Source organism: Hylobates moloch, unplaced genomic scaffold (assembly GCF_009828535.3).
Source record: "Hylobates moloch isolate HMO894 unplaced genomic scaffold, HMol_V3 SCAFFOLD_4, whole genome shotgun sequence".
NCBI lineage: Eukaryota > Metazoa > Chordata > Mammalia > Primates > Hylobatidae > Hylobates > Hylobates moloch.
In genome coordinates, this window is record NW_026652279.1 from 56,180,683 (window position 1) to 56,202,409 (window position 21,727).

The 21,727-nt window shown below is 35.6% G+C and overlaps 1 protein-coding gene across 11 annotated transcripts in view; it reads left to right on the forward strand.

Annotated features, from left to right (window-relative positions):
- Positions 1–21,727, forward strand: part of CBLB (Cbl proto-oncogene B) — a 258,206-nt gene that overhangs the window by 191,339 nt on the left and 45,140 nt on the right. For 9 of the 11 annotated variants that reach the window (XM_058437556.1, XM_058437559.1, XM_058437554.1 and 6 more), the window contains 2 exons: positions 5,585–5,704; positions 16,916–20,733. In XM_058437556.1, the coding sequence (XP_058293539.1) occupies positions 5,585–5,704; positions 16,916–17,175 (380 nt within the window). In that variant the 3' untranslated portion in view covers positions 17,176–20,733. Of the gene's footprint in view, positions 1–5,584; positions 5,705–16,915; positions 20,734–21,727 lie in introns of those variants that run through there. The other 2 variants (XM_058437557.1, XM_058437558.1) reach the window with 1 other exon arrangement.

Consider the following 21,727-nt stretch of genomic DNA (forward strand, 5'->3'; position numbering starts at 1 on the left):
GACAGAGTTCTAGTCTGGTACCAGATCCTTTATGACTTTTTATTTATTTATTTATTTTTGAGACAGGGTCTCACTCTGTTGCCCAGGTTGGAGTACAGTGGTGCAATCTCAGTTCACTGCAACCTCTGCCTCTGAGGTTCAAGTGATTCTCCTGCCTCCGCCGCCTAAGTAGCTGGGATTACAGGTGTGCACCACTACAGTTGGCTAATTTTTTATATTTTTAGTAGAGATGGGGTTTCGCCATGTTGGCCAGGCTGGTCTCGAACTCCTGGCCTTATGTAATCCCCCTGCTTCAACCTCCCAAAATGCTAGAATTGCAGGCGTGAACCACTGCACCCAGCCCCTTTATGACTTTCATTGTGACAATTATTTTGATTCAAATTTAAAACCATGTATATTAGCATTCCCCCTTTTCAAAAGAAATATTTCAATATTTTAATGCTATCGCATATCATACAGCATAAAGGTTTTTTTGGCTGATAAATGAGCATTTGAGTATTGTTTGGCAAAGTATTTAGTACATTGTACTGTCTAAAGAAATGTAAAAGATTCATGATAGCAGTTCTCCCTAAGAATTGACTTTATTAAGAATATGCTATAAATGCTAAAGTTTAACTCAGTAGTTTTAGAATTATAAAAGGTAAATAAAAGGGCCTGCAAAATTTAAACAAACTCTGTGAACATTTTACCATTGTTTTCGTTGTTCAGACTGTAAAATCTTAGTCTGGTGTAATGATACATCTTTTCTAAACATTATTGAGATTTGGTTTCCTGAGGAAATAATTATTTCTGATTAAAGATAAATGATAGGTGTCTTAGGAAAAGAGGTTGAATTTTCTCATGATATTATACTAAGTACTTAATCAAGCCTACATTTTTATTCCAGCATTCAGAGCCCTGCACAGTTGGGCCAGGTTCAGCTTTTTAGCCTTATAGCTCATTGACTTCTATATAGTAGTGTTTGTCAAATTGCAGTGTCCTGTGTCTCTGCAAAAGTGCCTCAGTACTCTTGTAGGATCAAGGGGGCAGGGCAAGCAGAGGCAGGGCTCTCATTCTTCTTTTATCTCTTTTCTATTTTAGGCTTTCATGTAAGATTTCTTTTGGCAGAATAGTAATGCCTACAGCTGTACATGAGCCCTCAATTTTGGACAGGCCAATCATATCTTAACAAAACCTGAAGTCCTCAACAAAAGCTTTATGCTCTTTTGTCTCCAATCCCAAGGCTACCACTAGTGTATATGTGCTTTTCTCCATATTACAAAAAAGTACTTCCTTTTTGCTGGTGGATTGAAGTAGACACCCCTCCCTCTACTTTGTGCCAGGTCAGGGCTCAAGAAACAAAGCAAAGGCTGTATTTAAGTCCTACTCATAACCATAACTAGGTGTCTTTGTGCAGTGCACAAAATACAGTGTTTTTGTCAGTCCTTATGCTACCTTTATTTCGCTGTTTCTCTAACCTGTAATCTCACTTGAAGATCTTATCTAATCTTAAAGTCACAGTTCAACTCTGAAAGCTAGCCAAATTGACTTTATTAAAGATAAATGGAAGTTTTATTCTTGGATCCAGAAATGCAGCTGCATAAGTAAAATATGAAGAAAATCCAGATCATTAGCAACAATTGTTGAAAAGGTTTTAGGGGTTTTGTTGACTACAATCTTTATAAAGCATCATTATGATGAGAAAGCGCATGCTATTTGGGGCTTGAACTCACAGAATTCAAATCTGAGGAGTGAAGTCCTCCACAGTACTCAGCCTTTGTGGATACCACTGTGTTCAGATGTTGAAGCATTAATGGGCTAGAGCAGCAGCCTCAAATTGTGTTCTCCGGATTCACAACATTAGCATTTCCTGGGGATTTGATTTAAAAGGAAAATTCAAGACTTAATAAATCAGAAACCCTGGGAATGGGACCCAGTGGTCACAAGCCTTCCTGGTGATTCTGATGCATGTTCAAGTTTGAAATATACTGGGCTGGGGTATTCTCAAAAAAGTGCAACCAGGATGATAAAGCAAACTAGAGTGGATTAAAGGAACTGAGAATTGGCTCAGAGAAGAGAAGACCTTGAATGTAGATGAGAGTTGTCTTCAGTTACAGTATTTGGGAAAGAAGGATTATATTTCTTCCATGTCACTTCAGAAGGTAGGAGTAAGATCAATGGGAAATGTTAAGAATGAAAATTGCATTCATCTTACAAAGAAGTTTCCTAAATCATTACGAATTGTTCTACCTTGAGTGTAGTGAGTTATCTGACACTGGAGGATTTAAACCAATGGTGGATCATTACATACTAGAGATATGAACATGAGCTAAAGCATGAGGGCAGCAAAGAGGGGAGAACTTTGTTTCACCTAAATGGCTCTTCAAACCTTTTCTAGCATTAGTTTCTGCTTTGATATACTCTATTAAAATTTGGGGGATAATTGATAAATCTTCCAGGTGGTTTATGAACGGCCAGGGAGGAAATTTGCCATTGTTTTAATTATTTAATTTTATTTGCCTCTGTTTTTACATTTGGTAAAAATTTGGAAGTGTTTCAGATAGTGAAGAAAAAAAAGAATTAAGAAAAACATTCCAGGCCAGGTATGGTGGCTCATGCCTGTAATCCCAGCACTTTGGGAGGCTGAGGCAGGCAGATTGCTTGAGCTCAGGAATTTGACACCAGCCTGGCCAACATGCCGAAACTCCAACTCTACAAAAATACAAAAATTAGCCGGGTGTTGGTGGCTCGCGCCTGTAGTCTCAGCTACTTGGGAGGCTAAGGCAAGAGAATGGCTTGTGCCTGGGAGGCAGAGGTTGCAGTGAGTCAAGATTGAACCACTCCACTCCAGCCTGGGTGACAGAACAAGACACTCTCTCAAAAAAAAAAAAAAAAATCCATACTTCCTCCTCCTATTCATTGATAAGTATCCTTCCTTTTTGTTTTGTTTTGTTTTGTTTTGTTTTTTGCCTATGAGTATGTAAGTTCACATTTATGTAAAATTTATTTCTCATAGTATATGCTATTTATAACCATTTTCCAGTTAATATGTCATGAGCAATAGATATAGTTAAATATTTGTACACAATATAATTTTTATTGATATATATTTCCTCGTTTCTTTTTTAAGTAGCAAACCATTTCCTCCCAGTCTTCCCTTAGTTTTTTATAATCTCTCAAATAAGTATTAAATTTTCAGTTTTGCCGTGCTATACTATAAATCACAGGCAGTAGTACTTTGGTTTTTAGAACAGATTAGTCTCTGTATGTGTATCCATTTATTTCTCAAACACTTATTATTATATAAACGATAAATTGGCTGTGACAATTTCAGTTTGTTTTAATCCTGTAGATATAATATTTTTCTTTAGTTTTTGAAGAATTTATTTTAGAAAAACTTTATTACTTTACAAAGTTTTCTTATCAGGGGACAATTGGTAATTATTGTACTCTGTGTAGCAATTGTGTTGTATCTAATGTCTTTCCCTTTAAAGCCTGAATGCTTCCAACTTTATAATTTGCTTTAGAGAGCCCAGTTTACCCTATGGCTGACAAATAGCAAACTTAGGATATGATGCAAGATAGAACATGATAATGATTCAAAACAGAACCATAAGCAGGTATTTTTGCTATTTATAATAATATTTTGAGTGTATCTAGTACCTTTTAAATAACATAGTTCAGTGGAAGAATATAGTAGAGTGGTATATTTTGTAGTCTATGTATGGCTCTGAAATGTTTCCAGAGTTTACTTTTTAACCTTAAATAAATAGATGATTAGAAATAGCATTAAGTGTATTTGACAAACCTATAAATTTCCCGTAAAGAAATAAGCAAGTGTATGTATTGTAAAAGACAATCTTTCCTCTGACTTAATGTTATATCAGGGGCATTTAGAGTCTACAAGAACCTGAAGTAAATTTTATGAAATATCTAGTTCAAAATCTTTGGGAAATTTCAAAATTTATGCTGAAATCACCATATTTGTTTCCTTTGGTTTCTCTAACAAACCAAAAGATCAACATTGTCTCATGCGATTTATCTTCTCATTCCTTCCTAAAAATATTTCTGGAAAATTAATGGAGTTGGACCATCAATTCTTCAAATACTGAAAACTCAAAATCTAAGAGTTATTTTAATCTTGAAATTAACGAAAACAAGTTAAAGAGCCTTGTCTAAGTCAAAAAGTCCTCGGCAAAGCTGGTGGTAATTATTATACTCCAAAAAAGGTGAAAAGATAATGGCTTCAAACCCTGCCTTACATTATCCAGTCAAAAACTAATATAAAAATAGGCAATATTTAAGCCTATGTTTTCATCGTAAATAATCAAATACTTACATATTATTAATGTCTAAGGGAGTGGATTTAAAACAATGAAATTCAATCAGGTCTTCTTTAATATTTACAATGTTTGCTTTACATTAGCAGTTCAGGTTTCACTGATTTTAAATTTGTGAACAATCTGAATTTGTGTGGATTTATTTGTGGTAGTTAAAAGTAAATATTAAGTGCAAGCTATTTGCCAAGAGTGTTCCAGGTGCTATGTTTGATTTAGGAGGTATAATTCAAACATGAGGAGTAGGACAAGATCCCTCAGATCCCTGTCCTCAGAAGAATTGATGGTACTTTCAGAGATACCGACAACATAAAAGTACTATGAGGGGAAAGCAGCGGTGCCTGAGGTGGGAGTGATAGCTAGATAAATTATTAGTGAACCAAGGTTTTCAGATATAATGTTCGTCTACTCAAAAAGGGAATCAATTCTCTAAGAATTTAAACCCATATAATACTATGAATGTTAAACCAGTTGGGTTTATGGTCTTAATGATTTAATACAGCAACACTGACAAAATCTCTTTTTTTTTTCCCTTTAGTTCCAGTTAGTAAATATCATATTTTTTACTATTTCAGATGCCCCGTCTCTGACTGCCAAGGTGGTAAATTATCACATTTTACTGTATATTCAAATGTTAATTACTAAATGGCATAATTTTAACAATTAAATTTACTATTTTGTGAGCCAACTAACAACAATGATGTTAAGCATAGGATGCCCAATATAATAATAAGCACCTTGTATGTACAGAAGATTTTACACACACAAATTCATGTAATCCACACAAATCCGAAGTTTCAGGTCTGTTTTACAAATTTTGTATGCCCAGTGCTTAGAGAGATCAAATAATTTGATAATACTCTTATAGGGAGGATCCAAACCCATGGTTTTATGTATATTTGTTTGTTTTTTGCTTTTACTTTAGAACAGTTTCTATGTATTGTACAGGTTGGATTGGGACAGAAAATAAAATTTAGAAGCTGTTTTTATTGTCAACAATCTTATAATTAAATAAGATATCTGCAAAATATAAATATAAAACAAGTAGTCTTTATTATCTGGAAATAAATGTGAAGAGCATATTTAAGCAAGTGATGAATAAATTAGAAAATATGCAGGCAGTAAAAAATGGTTAATATCAGTCATGAATTTAATTTTCTAATTTATTTTTGAAAGCCGTAATCTTCATAAAATAATTCTAGAATTTTTTTCTTCAGCCAATCAACAGAGGTCATCCTTTTAATTTGAAATTTGTTTTTATTTTTAAGATCCCTTTGCTGATGTAGCAAGTGGCCAAGTTCCTTTGCCTCCCGCTAGAAGGTTACCAGGTGAAAATGTCAAAACTAACAGAACATCACAGGACTATGATCAGCTTCCTTCATGTTCAGGTGAGTTGGCTGATAACAGTAACAATAATACCTTATTGTTATATAGTGCTTTTTGCTTTTCAGAACACCTTCTTATTCATTCTATAATTTAATGAATGTTATCCACCCAAGAAAGTATTTTGATCATCTTTGCATTTTGCTTATAAAGCTTGCATTGTGAGAGGAATGGCTACAGAGCTGCCTCATGGAAAAGAAGAATATCAAGCTTAATATTATCTTTGATCACTCAGTGGAGCCACTTCTTTGATTCAAAATGTATTCATTATCTGACTTTCATTTTGTCTTAGATTTAGGAAATGGGGAAAATCTCTTTGTACATTGAAATGCTGTTTTATAGAAATCTCTATGGAATTAATACTGGCACCAAACTATTCATTTTCTTAGCTTATTTAGGGCTGCAACCAGTGCTCCACTGACAGCCATCAAATAGAAGGACGTACCATTTTTGTAAATACAAGTCATACTCACAACCATTAATAATGGAATGCTGCTTCTTTGCTTCTCGAGGAGGCTTTCCCTGAACATATCTAAATAGCCCCTATCTTCTGCAGTCATATTCTTTCCTTTTTTGCTTTATTTTTCTTCATAGCACCCATCACTACCTAAAATTTTGTTATTCAAAATTCATTTGCTTGATTGTTGGTTATCTGTCTCGTCTGCTAAAGTATTAACACTTTGGAGATAAGAATGTTGTTTGGTTCACTGCTTGTCCTAGTCAGTTCAGGCTACTATAACAGAATACCATAGACTGGATTGCCTAAACAGCAAACATTTATATCTCACAGTTCTGGAAGCTGGGAAGTCCAAGATCAAGCTACCAACATTCAGTGTCTAGTGAGGACCCTCTTCCAGGTTCATAGATAACTGCCTTCATACTGTGTCCTCACAAGGGCAAGGGAGTGCTCTGGGATCTGTTTCATAAGGAAACCAATCCCTTTCATGAGGGCTTCACCTGCATAATCTAATCATCTCCCAAAAGCCTCCCCTCCAAATATCATTACAAAAGGGATTAGGTTTTAACATACGGATTTGCAGGGAAGAGGGCACAGACATTCAGTCCATAGCATTGCTTTATCCTCAAGTGTCCAACAGAGTGCCCAGCACATGTCTCTTAGATGGATAGTTGGGGATGGATGGATGGGTGGATGGATGGATGGATGGATGGATGGATGGATGGATGGATGAATGGATGAATGGATTTGAGTGGACAAACAGGCAAAAGGAGGGAAGAATAGCTGATGTCTGTTTTAAACTAAATGCAAATATCTGATAAGCAATATTTTTGTCTCATATTTGTGAATATCAGAAGTTTTCCTATATGAACTTTCGTCTTATTTCAAAATTTTTTTAAGAAAACCTCAGTTCATAGAAGATTTGCTAATACTAATAGCAATACATTCTGAAACTTCTGAATCAAGATAATTAATGAGCTGTTTTAAGAATTGTCAGTACGGTAGTTCTTATGTGCTCACTGCCATGCATGGGAGATGCAGAAATCCCTGTGTAGTTTTATATGTTTAAATGCTTGCATATAACTCAGGAAGGCATAGAAAATCTTTTTAATCTTTTCAAATTTTGGCCAGTGTTCTCTTACCAGTTTATTTCTAGTCATTCTAAGGTTTCATGTGTATCCATGAGTACTCTGTAATTCCAATCAAAATAATTTGATGACAAAACATGAAAATCAAGAAAGAAAGGCAATATCTGACAGCTTCTGTATAACATAAGGAAGCAATTTATTTAAAAGAAAATAGCATTAAAATATAACTTTGAGCAAAGTGCTATGACTGATTTAAAATAACATATTCAGTACCACCAGTTCTGGATTAAAAGAAACCTATACTTCAGTTACAGGAAAAGTTGTAGCCAAAACACAGTGTTTTCACAGCTTCTTTACCGTTTTCTCCATAATAAGTGGGTGTTGTAGAGCCCAGAGGAACATCATTCACATATATGATTTCAAGCAGTATGAATCCCGATTAGCATTACACTAGAAATGTCTGGAAGAACTTCAAATCACAAACCTTGTTGAAATATCCCCGAATAGCCATTTGCCAGAGCCTGAACTGGCTTTTACCTAAGTAATAAAAGAGTCCTGACTGTTACTCTGAGGGCCCACCTAGCTGTAGCATCAAATATTTCAATCCACTCCCTAAATTCTCCTTACAAACACAGACAACCACAGAAAATAAGATACTTTTTTCCAGCAGATGTTTGTTCACATGAAGTTCACAGGCCTACCAGGCTGTTCACTAGTTTATTTCACATCAGCAGAGAGACGGAGCTTGCCTTCTAGATGAGGTCTTTCCATTCAACCCTTGAGACTGAATGCATATGTGCCTTTAGGATTCTAATAGCTCTTATTTTGCAGTAATTAATCTTTTTATTAAGGCCTTTTTAAGATAACCAAATGGGGGTTCTGGTATGATTGCTCTGCCTTATGAATTCAACTTCTGTTATCACTTATGGCTGTCTAAATAATTGATAGTGACTTATTTATGAATAGGCTTCTATGGAAAGTGTATTTCTAAAGAAGTTTAAAATGTAGGTTCATTGATTTTAAAATATCTCCCTTGTTTTCTTATCTAAAAAGTATATCTGCATGTATATGTATGTCTACATATATAAAGAGCCTTCTAAATGTTTATTCCTCCCAAAGAAAATATTTTATGGTTTTCTTAAAGTTTTTCTAAATGTATCTTGAAATTTAAATATATGAACGTATCATAGGTAGTCCAGATATAAGAAGAGCTTACCAGCCCATGTTAAATTCACATAGACCTGTATATAGGACAAACATTTTTGCTAATAATCTGCTTGTTTCTTTACATGGATGTATTATTCACGTGGGGCACATGTCTCTTCTGTCTATGTGTGAGGTTTTACAAATTTCTCAGTTTGCTTTTCTCTCGTTGTAAGACATATTGTACTACAGTTTGAATATCATTCTTTGAAAACTCTAAAAGGCTGTGTTAATGAAGTGCACCATTCACTCTTGAGGTGATTTTTCTTTTTTCTTTTTTTTTTTTTTTTTTTGTTTTGAGGCGGAGTCTCGCTCTGTCGCCCAGGCTGGAGTGCAGTGGCGCAATCTCGGCTCACTGCAAGCTCCGCCTCCCGGGTTCACGCCATTCTCCTGCCTCAGCCTCCCGAGTAGCTGGGACTACAGGCGCCTGCCACTGCACCCGGCTAATTTTTTGTATTTTTAGTAGAGACGGGGTTTCACCGTGTTAGCCAGGATGGTCTCGATCTCCTGACCTCGTGATCCGCCCGTCTCGGCCTCCCAAAGTGCTGGGATTACAGGCATGAGCCACCGCAATTTTTCATACTGTTAGTATTTAGAAGGAAGTTCAAGGTAACACTTGAAAACAATGCTTGATTTTAGCACAACTCAAATGTGTTTGAAACCATTAAAAGACCTTATTGCCAAATAAGCCAATCTCATTATAAAATAAAGGAGATCTCATTACAAAAAGAATTAATTTCAATACTACTCTTAGTTTACTAGCTTAAAGGAGAATTGATGGAATGTTGAATACATTTTATATTAGGACCAAATATTCAATAGTTTATCTCTGTTAAGATCTCAATTGAAAATCATGGCTTCACTTCACACAAGGGTTGGAATTTTAAGGTAGATTATGTGTCTTTAAGATTTTGTGTTTCAGCAAAGGAAATGGCAATGTTGAGTTTCCCACAGTTTAGCTATGTGAAATACTGGGGCTTACGGACAGCTTCAGTTTGAAAGCCAGAGAACCTAGAGTTGTTTTCCTTACAAATCTAATATTAAATAACCATTTTCTGGATATATTTAAAACAGTATATGTGAAGATTTTTTTATTTGTAATTTAGTTTATTAAATCATGTCCTTCTATAGGCAGTATTTCTCTTTTTTTTGAGACGGAGTCTTGCTCTGTCGCCCATGCTGGAGTGCAGTGGCGTGATCTCAGCTCAGAGCAATTTCCGCCTCCCAGGTTCAAGCAGTTCTCATGCCTCAGCTTCCTGAGTAGCTGGGATTACAGGCACCCACCATCATGCCTGGCTAATTTTTGTATTTTTTGTAGAGATGGGGTTTCACCATGTTGGCCAGGAGGGTCTCGAGCTCCTGACCTTGTGATCTGCCTGCCTCAGCCTCCTAAAGTGCTGGCATTACAGGCATGAGCCACTGTGCATGGCCGGCAGTATTTCTATAGCAGCAGTAATTCAACCTTATGGCATAAAAATGAGTCCCAGAATTAATTGATCCAACTTCTAGTAGTATAACAAAGTTAATTATAATGTGTTTGAGATTTCTTTTATTCCTTGATCAATTAAATGTATTTATATTTTTTTCTAATTCTGTTATTGTTATAGTTGAGAAGGTCAGTAGTCTAAGAGTTTTGATGTCTGTCCCAAGAATTGTCACTGGTTTACTAAGTAAATTTAGAAAGTATGTTTCAGATAATATATACAATATTATTTTATCTAATTAAAATGTGTTAAGCTTGTTAAGCATTTACTATAGTCCTGATGCTTTGCTAAGTATTTTAGAGACAGATATATAATTTTTTTTTTTTTTGAGACGAGTCTCACTCTGTTGCCCATGCTAGAGTGCAGTGGCACGATCTTGGCTCACTGCAACCTCTGCCTCCTCCTGCCTCAGCCTCCTGAGTAGTTGGGACTACAGGTGCCCACCACCATGCCCAGCTAGTTTTTGCATTTTTAGTAGAGACGGGGTTTCACCATATTGGCCGGGCTGATCTCAAACTCTTGAGCTTGTGATCCGCCCACCTCGGCCTCCCAAAGTGCTGGGATTATAGGCATGAGCCACCGCACCCGGCCAGATACAGATATATGAATTTTATATAAGTAAGTTAATATTATATATAATTGTATTTATATAGTTATGCAATAAAATATAAATATTCATGTTATTTTATTTAATAATGTCTATTTTATATTATCTGTTTATAATTATACATTTATATATTTAATATTGTTATACAAATATATGGTTATATAATATGGTATATTATCGATATAAATATAAATTTATTTTTACTGTGTAATATAGAAATAGATATAATTTTATTTCTCCTATGTTTTATATATATGTGTGTGTATATGTATACATATATATATGTATATGTATACATACACCCCCACATATATATATTATATATTATATATTTTATACATATATATTTTTTGGGGGACAGAGTCTTGCTCTGTCACCCAGGCTGGAGTGCAGTGGTGCAATCTTGTCTCACTGCAACCTCCACATTCTGGGTTCAAGCAATTCCCCTGTCTCAGCCTCCCAAGTAGCTGGGACTATAGGCAGTTTTTAGTATAGACAGGGTTTCACCATATTGGTCAGGCTGGTCTTGAATTCCTGACCTCAGGTAGTCCACCTGCCTCAGCCTCTCAAAGTGCTAGGATTACAGGCGTGAGCCACTGCGCCTGGCCTGAAATAGATATTATTAATGTCAATTTATAGAAGGAAGAAAGACATAGCAAAGGTTAGTAACTAACTCAAGGTACTGCAGAAAGTATAAGCCTGATAGAATTTACATCAGTTTCCGTTTTTTAAAAATTTGTTAATAAAGTTTATGTTGTTATCCCATCATCATACCAGAATTAAGTTAGAAAAAAATGTACACATGCATCTCACATCTCCAGACTGAGTTTGGAGATGTTCAGTGGTAAAATCATGGTAATAGTGATGGAATAGTAGTGATGACAAAATAATGAAGGGTTTTAGAAATAGTAAAACTATACTAGAAATTTCAAAATCTAGATTCTGATTATTTTTCACATGACCTTAGGAAAGCCACTCACTATGTACTTCCTATATTTTTCACGTGAGCAAAATCGATCTCTCGTTCTCAGTCTTAGGTACTTGCGCAGCTGAGGCCGTTAAGAGTATCAGAGGAGATCTGAGACTATTTTGTTGGTGGTGGTGTTTTTTCTAATTATGCACATAATATACACACATTGGAAAATAAAAGGAAATTACAGAGAAAACAATAAGAAAAAGCAATCACTTAAAACCCTATGTTCAATAAGGAACATTATTGCCATTTTCAAGTGCAACCTTTTAATGTTTTGTCTATGCACATTTTCACTTATGATCTTAAGATCATACTCAATATGTCAATTCTATCTCAGTAGCATTTAGGAGTATTATAAGTATTTTACCACATTATTTTAAAAAATAAATGTCATTTTAAATTATTGTATGATAGTCCATTATTTTTATGTGCTATCAAATACAATTTTTAACATTTTGAAAGTCTAACAGAAACCCTAACTTAATATACAAGAAAACTTTCACATTAAATCCCTTTGCTGTTACCTAGATATACAGAAGCTCAGTGTTATATTTATTGTTGAACATGATCCAGTATAATAGAAAATGGGAAAATGTATTCATCACTACAATAGCATTTGCTTATTAGACACATCTTTCAAAATATAGAAAAAGAAAACCCAACCCAATCTTTAGATGATGAGGGGAGTAATAAAGGCTTTTTGTGGCAAAATAATTGACAGCCATTGAAATGAAATATCCTCAGTTCTTTAAATGGAGGTTGTGTAGATACACAGCAGTGTGTCTCACTTAAAAAAAAATATGGTCTGCCTATGGGCCTTTTGGACACTTTTTTTTTCCGAATAAGCTTTCTGTCCCCAGCAATAATGAAAGTTTAAACTACAGATGTGCTTAGTAGACACAGAGATAGAGATATATCTCTATGTACTATGGCTCTTTGGAAGGCCACAAACCATTTTACCATCTAAAATTGTTTTCTTTCATCCCACAAGAACCAGTGATTGCCCCCGCCTAGAATGTATGACCTAGAGTAATCATTCTAGGTATTATTCCAACCATGTTATGCTAATTCCCATGCCATCCAGGAATGTTCTGTTTGTCACTCTGTTGGAGGCTGAAAGAATGAGGGTCGTGATCAACTCAGTATACCACTGGAGGCTGTATGAGTGAACAACAAACTGTTCTCATAAAAGCAGAATGTTGGCAAACTGACAAACTGCGTCTGCTGCCCAGAAGGAATGCTGAGGGCAGTCACGACCCAGGCACAAGTGTTTCTTGTGATTAGGCACATCTGAAGCCTGTTAACAATAATGTGAACCTGTGATCAATCAAGCAGCTGACCAATCGTTACCTCCTCATCCCTGCTCTTTCTACCCAATAAATACAACGGGCTATAGAAGCTCAGGGCTGCTGCCTTTGCTCACTTCTTCCCCAGACCCTTTCCGTAAAACAGTTTCTTTTGTTTTTTGTTACCATTTCTAGGTTCTTCCCTTAGTTCAGTCTTGTAACGATGGTCTCAGGTAGTAACTGTTGTAATGACGGTCTCAGGTAGTAACAGCAGTAACTGTGATAGCGAAGGTCTCAGGTAGTAACAGTAGTAACTCTCGTGATGATGGTCTCAGGTAGTAACAGTAGTAACTCTCATAGTGAGGGTCTCAAGTGGTAACAGTATTATGGTAACTGTAGTATTGATGGTCTCAAGTAGTAGCAGTGGCGGTCTGCCACATCACTCTGTTCTTTTATATGCTCAGAAAAGGAAAGCTGAATCAAAATTTACTCCTAAACCAGGGCTTCTCAAATCTTTCTTTCTCAAAGAAGAGTTGACAGTGAACAACACAAGGACTGGGACATTAGGTAAAAGAGGACAATATTTAGTTTTTTAGTGCAAGACATTGTTTCTATTTTATCTCAAAAATTTGTGCAAACTTTGTTTTACTCCTTAGTGTATCTGTATTTATTTCAGTGCTTTAAAATATTAATGACCTTATATCTTTTAATGAAATTGGTAACCCAGAAGATGTACTACTTATATTCTGTGGCTCACATTCTTGTACTTATTTTGATACTGCTGCAGTTACTCGTAAGAGTTCAAAAATACCATGAACATGGATGGTAGCACTAGAACAAACACATGCTTTTCCAAAATAACTATTTTTAAGGATGATGTATATTCAGGTACAGAAATTCCATAGGGTTGATAAAATTTATAGTTATTTCAGTGTGCTCCCAAACTGCAATATAATAATCTTTGGTGACCAGAAGATAGTTTCATCTTCATTTCATTGCTTCCTTCCACTACCCTACACATTCGAAAGTGCTAAAGTAAATGAGGACCTGGTGGTGTAATCCACTTTTAGGTACTGTGAAAAAGAAAAGTGGAGAAAGTGAAGGCTGCGTCTGAGCTTTGGGAAGAGACAGAAAGAGTAATCGGTTCTAAGCAATTTGCTCTAATGGTCAGCGTGGAAATGATCTCCTCCTCCCCACTTTTTAACAGCTTCCGCTAGTAGTTCAGGTTGCACCAGATCTTGCTTTTTAATATTCTGCTAGAAGGCTTTCTGTAGAATCGGATACTCACAACAAATTTTGTGTTCTTTCTTCTTTCACACTTCTCTGGCATTCCTGTTATAGTAATTGCTGGTCTATAGCATTTGAGTATACTTATCATTATAAATATTAATTCATTGTTCTTTCTTTTTAATGGTCTCCTCAGTCCATATACTGTATATTACATTAATTCTCATACTACCTGGTTGAAAAGGGGTAAATAATACCTCTAAACACAGATATATAAAAGTAGATTTGGAGAATAGGAATTGTGAAAGTAAATTGCTTAGCCCAAGATCTTAGCAGCCAAACTGAGATTTAAGATTTAATTACCAGTTATACCATTTATTAGAGGCATTCTTGGCTGTCATAGTATTCATCCCACTTGTATACACAGCTGTTCTTTTCAAACATGCCTGGCATTCATATGCACATCTCAGTATCCTGGACAGACAAAATAACAATATTAAAAATCTCTTAGAAAATTACCCGTAGAAAACAAGTTAATTGTTTTCTAAGTCTAGGTACTTTTGTATCAAAGTCTAGGTACTTTTCTCATCTAAAAGTGTTTCAGAACAGACATGATTTAAATGTATGAATTTTTTGGTAATTGATTAAAGGAAAGCTTTCAATAATTTCTAATAGTTTTGAAAATGATTAAAAGCAAAACATAATTTATTGTCCATTCCTGTATGACATAATGAAAATAATCAATAGGAAAATAAATGGAACTACAAAACATACTAAGAAATGCAATTTAGCACACGATAATAGTTTGAGATGTTTAATTACAGATGCAAGAAACAGTACAGATATTAGCAAGAACCAAAAATTGTATTTTCTTATATATGGGCATACTTTAGTATACATTGTCTACAGCTATAATATTTTTTAAAACTGGACATTTTGTTACAAAAAAGGAATAACTTAAAATAAGACTGTCATCATGGCTGGGCATAGTGGCTCACGCCTGTAATTTTAGCACTTTGGGAGGCCAAGATGGAAGGATTCCCTGAGGACAGGAGTTCGAGACCAGCCTGGTCAACATAATGAGACTTCATCTCATTTAACAAAAAAAAAAGAAGACATCCTATTTGATGTGGAAACAAATGCTTTTATTCTAGAGGCTTTGTTTTATGTATGTTATATTGATATTGCTAGAATTGTATATAGGATGATGTTTTTACAAGTTACCTTCTCCTGGAGAAATATCATACATCTTTTGATTTAGAAAGGAAAAATATTGAATACTACATTAGATTAGCTTTTATTATTTAAGTTTATTATTATTGAAAATATCAGCTTACAGTATCTCCTGAAGCCATTGGGAAAGTTGCTGAGGCAGCAGGAGTGGGGAGACAAGATGGGAACATTAAGCCTGAGACATTTGGCTTTTAACCTCACACCACCATTCACTTAACTGTGTCCTTGAATTTATTGTTTGGCATTTGTCAATGGTCTAGGAGAAAGGTATTAAATATTGTTGTCTAGATAGTCTTAAATCCGTAAATGTATTTCGTGACATAAAGTTGACATTTTAAAACGTATATATGGGCCAGGTGCGGTGGCTCACTCCTGTAATCCCAGCACTTTGGGAGGCCAAGGTGGGTGGATCACTTGAGGTCAGGAGTTGAAGACCAGCCTGATCAACATGGTGAAACCCTGTCTCCACTGAAAAAAAAAAAAAAATTAGCCAGGCATGGTGGCGCACGCCTGTAATCCCAGCTACTTGGGAAGCTGAGGCAGTAGAATTGCTTGAACTCAGAAGGTGGAGGTTGCAGTGAGCCAAGACTGCGCCATTGCACTCCAGCCTGGGCAACAAGAGTGAAACTCCATCTCATGTATACGTATAGTGTGTGTGTGTGTGTGTGTGTGTGTGTGTGTGTGTGTGTGTGTGTGTGTGTGTGTGTGTGTGTGTGTATGTATTTTTTGTCTAGGCTTTTGAGATAAAGTGCTATACATAACCAGGAAATACATGATGAAAGTGCCCTGTCAAGTTAGCTAGCCCATAACCTGGGGCCTTTTCTTTTTTCTTAAGGTTACTCTCCATTCATGGGTGCCAATGTCATTGGTTTAAATTGGAGGCTGTATTATCACCAAGGGACTAATCTAGAACCCAATTCTCTACTCCTAATATTTCTTCTAGGTTTGCTTTTTCTTGAGCAAAACTTCCTACATTGCAATCTGTATAAAGTATTTGAGCAAAGCACCAAGTTTCCTTCCGTTCAACCTATTGACTAACAGTAGAGTCAAAGCATCTACTATTTTGTTTTTTTTTCTCTTAGCATCAGTAAGGCACAGATTATTAACTTGAAAAATCAGCTAGGAAGATGCTACAAAGCATCTGTTTTAGAGCAGTTCTGCTGTGACGTGTATGGAACTCAAGACCTGTGGGGACGTTCTGCCGTGGATATTTGTGAGCTTGTGAACATAGTTGCCTCTCATAGAAACCTCCCAAGATTGTTCTTCTGGAGAACCATCAACCAGAGCCTGTGCTGTAGTAGATTGTGAACTGTATTGCTAAACAAAGTGAAAGCCTTCCCCTTTTAGGTAGTTATTTTAATTATTTTTTCTTTATCTCTTTGACCACATGTGGCTTGAAGAATAAAACGTGGAATAGAGAAGGAAATGTGTAAATTTCTCAGTGGAACTACCAACACACCGTACCTTAATTTTCTGTTGTTCAAAACAAGGATAATACTACCTATCCCACAATAGTATGGAAAAATTGAAAAAAAGTTTATTTGTAAAGAAAACAAGAAATAATATTTCCATAGGAAATGAGATAATGCTGTTATGTTATCTTGCCTTCATTTTTATTTCACTGTTTAAATAGTATCTCTCTTTAAAAATCTACACAGATGGTTCACAGGCACCAGCCAGACCCCCTAAACCACGACCCCGCAGGACTGCACCAGAAATTCACCACAGAAAACCCCATGGGCCTGAGGCAGCATTGGAAAATGTCGATGCAAAAATTGCAAAACTCATGGGAGAGGGTTATGCCTTTGAAGAGGTGAAGAGAGCCTTAGAGATAGCCCAGAATAATGTCGAAGTTGCCCGGAGCATCCTCCGAGAATTTGCCTTCCCTCCTCCAGTATCCCCACGTCTAAATCTATAGCAGCCAGAACTGTAGACACCAAAATGGAAAGCAATCGACATATTCCAAGAGTGTGGAAATAAAGAGAACTGAGATGGAATTCAAGAGAGAAGTGTCTCCTCCTCATGTAGCAGCTTGAGAAGAGGCTTGGGAGTGCAGCTTCTCAAAGGAGACCGATGCTTGCTCAGGATGTCGACAGCTGTGGCTTCCTTTTTTTTGCTAGCCATATTTTTAAATCAGGGTTGAACTCACAAAAATAATTTAAAGACGTTTACTTCCCTTGAACTTTGAACCTGTGAAATGCTTTTCCTTGTTTACAATTTGACAAAGTTGCAGTTTGTTCTTGTTTTTAGTTTAGTTTTGTTTTGGTGTTTTGATACCTGTACTGTGTTCTTCACAGACCCTTTGTAGCGTGGTCAGGTCTGCTGTAACATTTCCCACCAACTCTCTTGCTGTCCACATCAACGGCTAAATCGTTTATTCATTTGGATCTCTGCCATCCCCATGCCTTGCCCAGGTCCAGTTCCATTTCTCCCATTCACAAGATGCTTTAAAGGTTCTGATTTTCAACTGATCAAACTAATGCAAAAAAAAAAAAAAAAGTATGTGTTCTTCACTACTGAGTTTCTTCTTTGGAAACCATCACTATTGAGAGATGGGTAAAACCTGAATGTATAAAGCATTTATTTGTCAATAAACTGCCTTTTATAAGGGGTTTTCGCATAACATAGAGGAGCTTCCCTTTTTAGTTTAAGTTTTGTAACCTTTAATCCTCCATATTCTCATGTTTGTCATCCCAGGGGTGTCACAACTGTAAAAATCTACAATATTAGAAAGCAGCTACTATAGATGTGGAAGAGATAACACTTGTATAAGACAATGCTGTACTGAAGTTAAATAACAAGGTCCCCGATACTTATGCCTGCATTACTTTGAGGGATGCTGAATGAGAGGGCCATCTCCCCGAAATAAATTAATAATTTTCAGATAAAATTATGGACATAACATACCTTTTCTGAAGTGGAATTAGAGTTCATTTCCCATTTAAGTGATTACACTCTAGCTCCTAAGAGCTGTGGGAACCAGTTCATATTGCAGTGGAAACATTAACTCTTTGTTGCACTGTTAAGTGTCAAGGCTACTGTGGCAATGTTTTTTGCAAAGTTCTCAGTAATTTCCTCTCTGCAATGAAATTAGAGTTCATATTTAATTTACAGATTCTCTCATTCATTGCTCCACACTGCTTTATCAAATCAGGTGAAAGAAATTAATATAGTTTTGCCTTTTTTACAAAATGGTGGTTGGTTCTTTAGACACCATGTTATTACTCTTAATAAATCTACAAATATTTATTGAGCATCTATGATGTGCTTGGTGCTGTTAGGCACTGTGTTTTTAAAGCGCAAACTCTCGAAAGCTGATTCCAGCGTAATGTTTTATTTTTGTTTTTCTGTATTTTTTATGACAAAGTCTGTCTGATAGACAAAGCCTGGAAGGTTTCCCCCAGAGCTTTAGAATTTAGAATTAGCTGGTTTTCATTTCAAATGAGAAATTAATGGAGAAATGAGATAAAATCATCTCTGTGTAAATGCTTGAACCCACAGAAAGTTTTCTAAATATGGACTAATTGTGGGTTTGTGCATATTTCTGTGTCTCCTCTTTTCACTTCACATGCACCACGATATACAAAGATGGATCAGAGAGTGAGCCTGCCTTCAGGACCTGAAAGGACATGACTGAACATCTAGTAGATCTGGTGAAAATTAATGTTATACAAAAGACACGTCACGTAGACTAAGTTGACCCTGGGAGAGGAGTTAATACATTCCTTTGCAAAGTGACATGTGCCCTTTTTTTGACAGTCTGACTTTCATGGTATGAGATGAGGACTCACAGGCCTTGGGTAATTTCTGCTTTTGTATGAATTTTTTCAGATGGTTCTGAGCTGATTATGTCCCTGGAGGGGAATTTTTCATTTGCCTTAGATGTTCTTCCCATGAGTAGGTATATGAGTGAAGTTTCTTACACTTTTAAAATTGCATTGGCAAATTTTCTTTTGCTTTATGAACCCCTGTTTTGTCATTATGATTTTTCACTTGTTTTAACAGTTTCAGATGTCACCTTGGAATAGCACTGTTTATTTTGGCCTTTTTATGATTGCTGATGATAGGTACAGTCTAAAGGCCAAAAGTTGCCACTTCATTGTGATAACATTGTTATAACATTCCTAATAGATTAGAGAATGATGTAAAATAAGAATGTTAGAGAACATAGCACATTCTCATTCAGTTTATAAATAATATTTGAAAATTTCCAGTGAGAATTAAAAAAGAAGGACTGGCGATGATACAGCAAACCTGGACCTGAAATCTGGGGGGAGTGGAGGGATATCTATTTTGCAGAGAAAATTTACCAGCCTCCAGCAAAATCTCTGCATCTTGTACTCAATAGCAACCATTAGTATTGTCATTTAAAAAGAATGAATCAAAAATTCATACAGAATGGAATGAAAAGAGGAAAACTTTCTATTAAACACTGTCAAGAAAGACCCATTGCTATCTATCACCTATGAAATTAAACCTAAAAAAATTTTTTTTGAGAAAATAATTAAATTTGTTTTTTATTGTAAAAGCGACTGCTTGTTGATGTTTGGAAGTGATCCAGACTTTGTTTCACTGTGATCCAGAAACTTAAACATTCCTTCCATTTGTCAAGATTTGGTAACAAATACTTTTTTAAGGCAGCATTTCATATAATTCATAAAATTAAGACAAATTAATTTATTGATATGTGGCCAATATCAACCCTTTTCACCCAACCCAAACATGTTCTGGAGGTAGAAGGACTTATCCTCAATTATATTCCAGTAAATTTATCTCCATAATCTGTTTTTTCCCCTAATGTATGATATATCCTCACCAAATTTTTCTAGAATTGAATAAAAGCAGTTTTTGCTTAACTTGAATTTCCTTCCACAAATACGACCTTCAGCTCTTCCTTCTCCGTTTCTCTTTTGCCCACATCGCAAATAGTCTTCATAATAGAGCCCTCACTGCAACTTAAAAGGGTCCCATTTGTTAACTCAGCATTTCATATACCAAGAACACTTGCAAAGATTTCTTCATAATGTGATTTTTTAATTCTTCAGTTCCAGAAGCATTTCCTACAGTTCGAACGTTATTTTTTCTCTCAGATTTTCAACCTGAAGCTTTGATTTGCACTGAATTAACTTGGATAAAATTTTAGTTTCTCTCTTCAGCTAACAGATTTGGAAGCAAATTACAGTGTATTTGAATAATTCAGGTACTACCTGTTGACCTGGAATTTTAGTGATTCTGGGAAAGTTTTCCAGACAAAGACACCAATAGAGTGAAGGGTTTTTTCCCCAATTACTATTTTATTGTTTTTTAAAATGCCTTTTTAAAACTTGTGTAATGTGGCAAAATAGTCATATGTTCAATTAATTTATATTTTATTCATTCCTTTTCAATTCTGGTTATTATGTAACCTCAAGTACTTTATCTGTTCTTTTAAAGTATTTTATAAAATGAACGTTAACTAAATGCAGAGTTGGTACTTTATTTTTCAAATGAACACAAAAATTTTAGAGGATTTCTATGTTGTAATTTTTCTTCTTCATGTCTAATTGAACAAGGTGTGCAAGGTGTACCCATCCTAGGTAATTTAGTTATTAAATACCAAAATCATAATTTTAAGATAGATAATAGATAAAATTGCTCCTATGTCATAGATCTGAATGTCAAAGGTGTATCAAGGTTCCAAGTAAGAAATATCATATCTGGGAAATGCTGAAAGTCTTCAGGATGATGTACTATAATATATACTTATAATTCCTGATCAACAGTACCATCTGGTCTTTAAATTCCTCATTTCTTAAATAATTTTTTCACTGATCAGTATATAGTGGGGAGAGAACAACAGAGATAACAATATTAGTAATTGCTTTTATATCAAGAATCATGGCAGAATATTGTGAAACTAATTGTTACATGCAAAGTTCCGTGCATAGTAATAACAGTTACTTCCTGGAAGCACATACCATGAAATGGAAGATACACATAAGCAAGTAATTCCAATACAAAAATGTGTGTACAATGTGCCACATCGTACTAGAATTACGTCTGTATGATAAGTGCTTGAGAACTAATTATTGAACCCTTACTATGTGTAAGGAGCTTAGTGTCAAAGCATTTAATGCTTTCGACAACCCTGCCTCTTTTAGGACTGTGGAAGGAAAGTTGGGAATTACGTTTCTAATAGAAAGTTTGACAACCCATAAGACTAAGTAGTCTTGTAAGCCTAAAAGGAGCAAGGATTTGTTGGTATTAAGAAAGAAATTCAGAGTTAAAGCTTTTCAAATAGGAAGAGCACACATGATAAAATATTGTTATTTAAGCAAAGGCGAGATGCCGCTCATCATCACTTCAGTGCTTTGAGAAGACGTTCTCCTCTCCTAAAAGCCCGCCCCCCCCCGGAAACCTCTGTGGGACTCATTAAAAGGCTGGTGGCAGAACTTCCATTCCTGTGTCCTAAGAGTCATCATAAGCAAAAG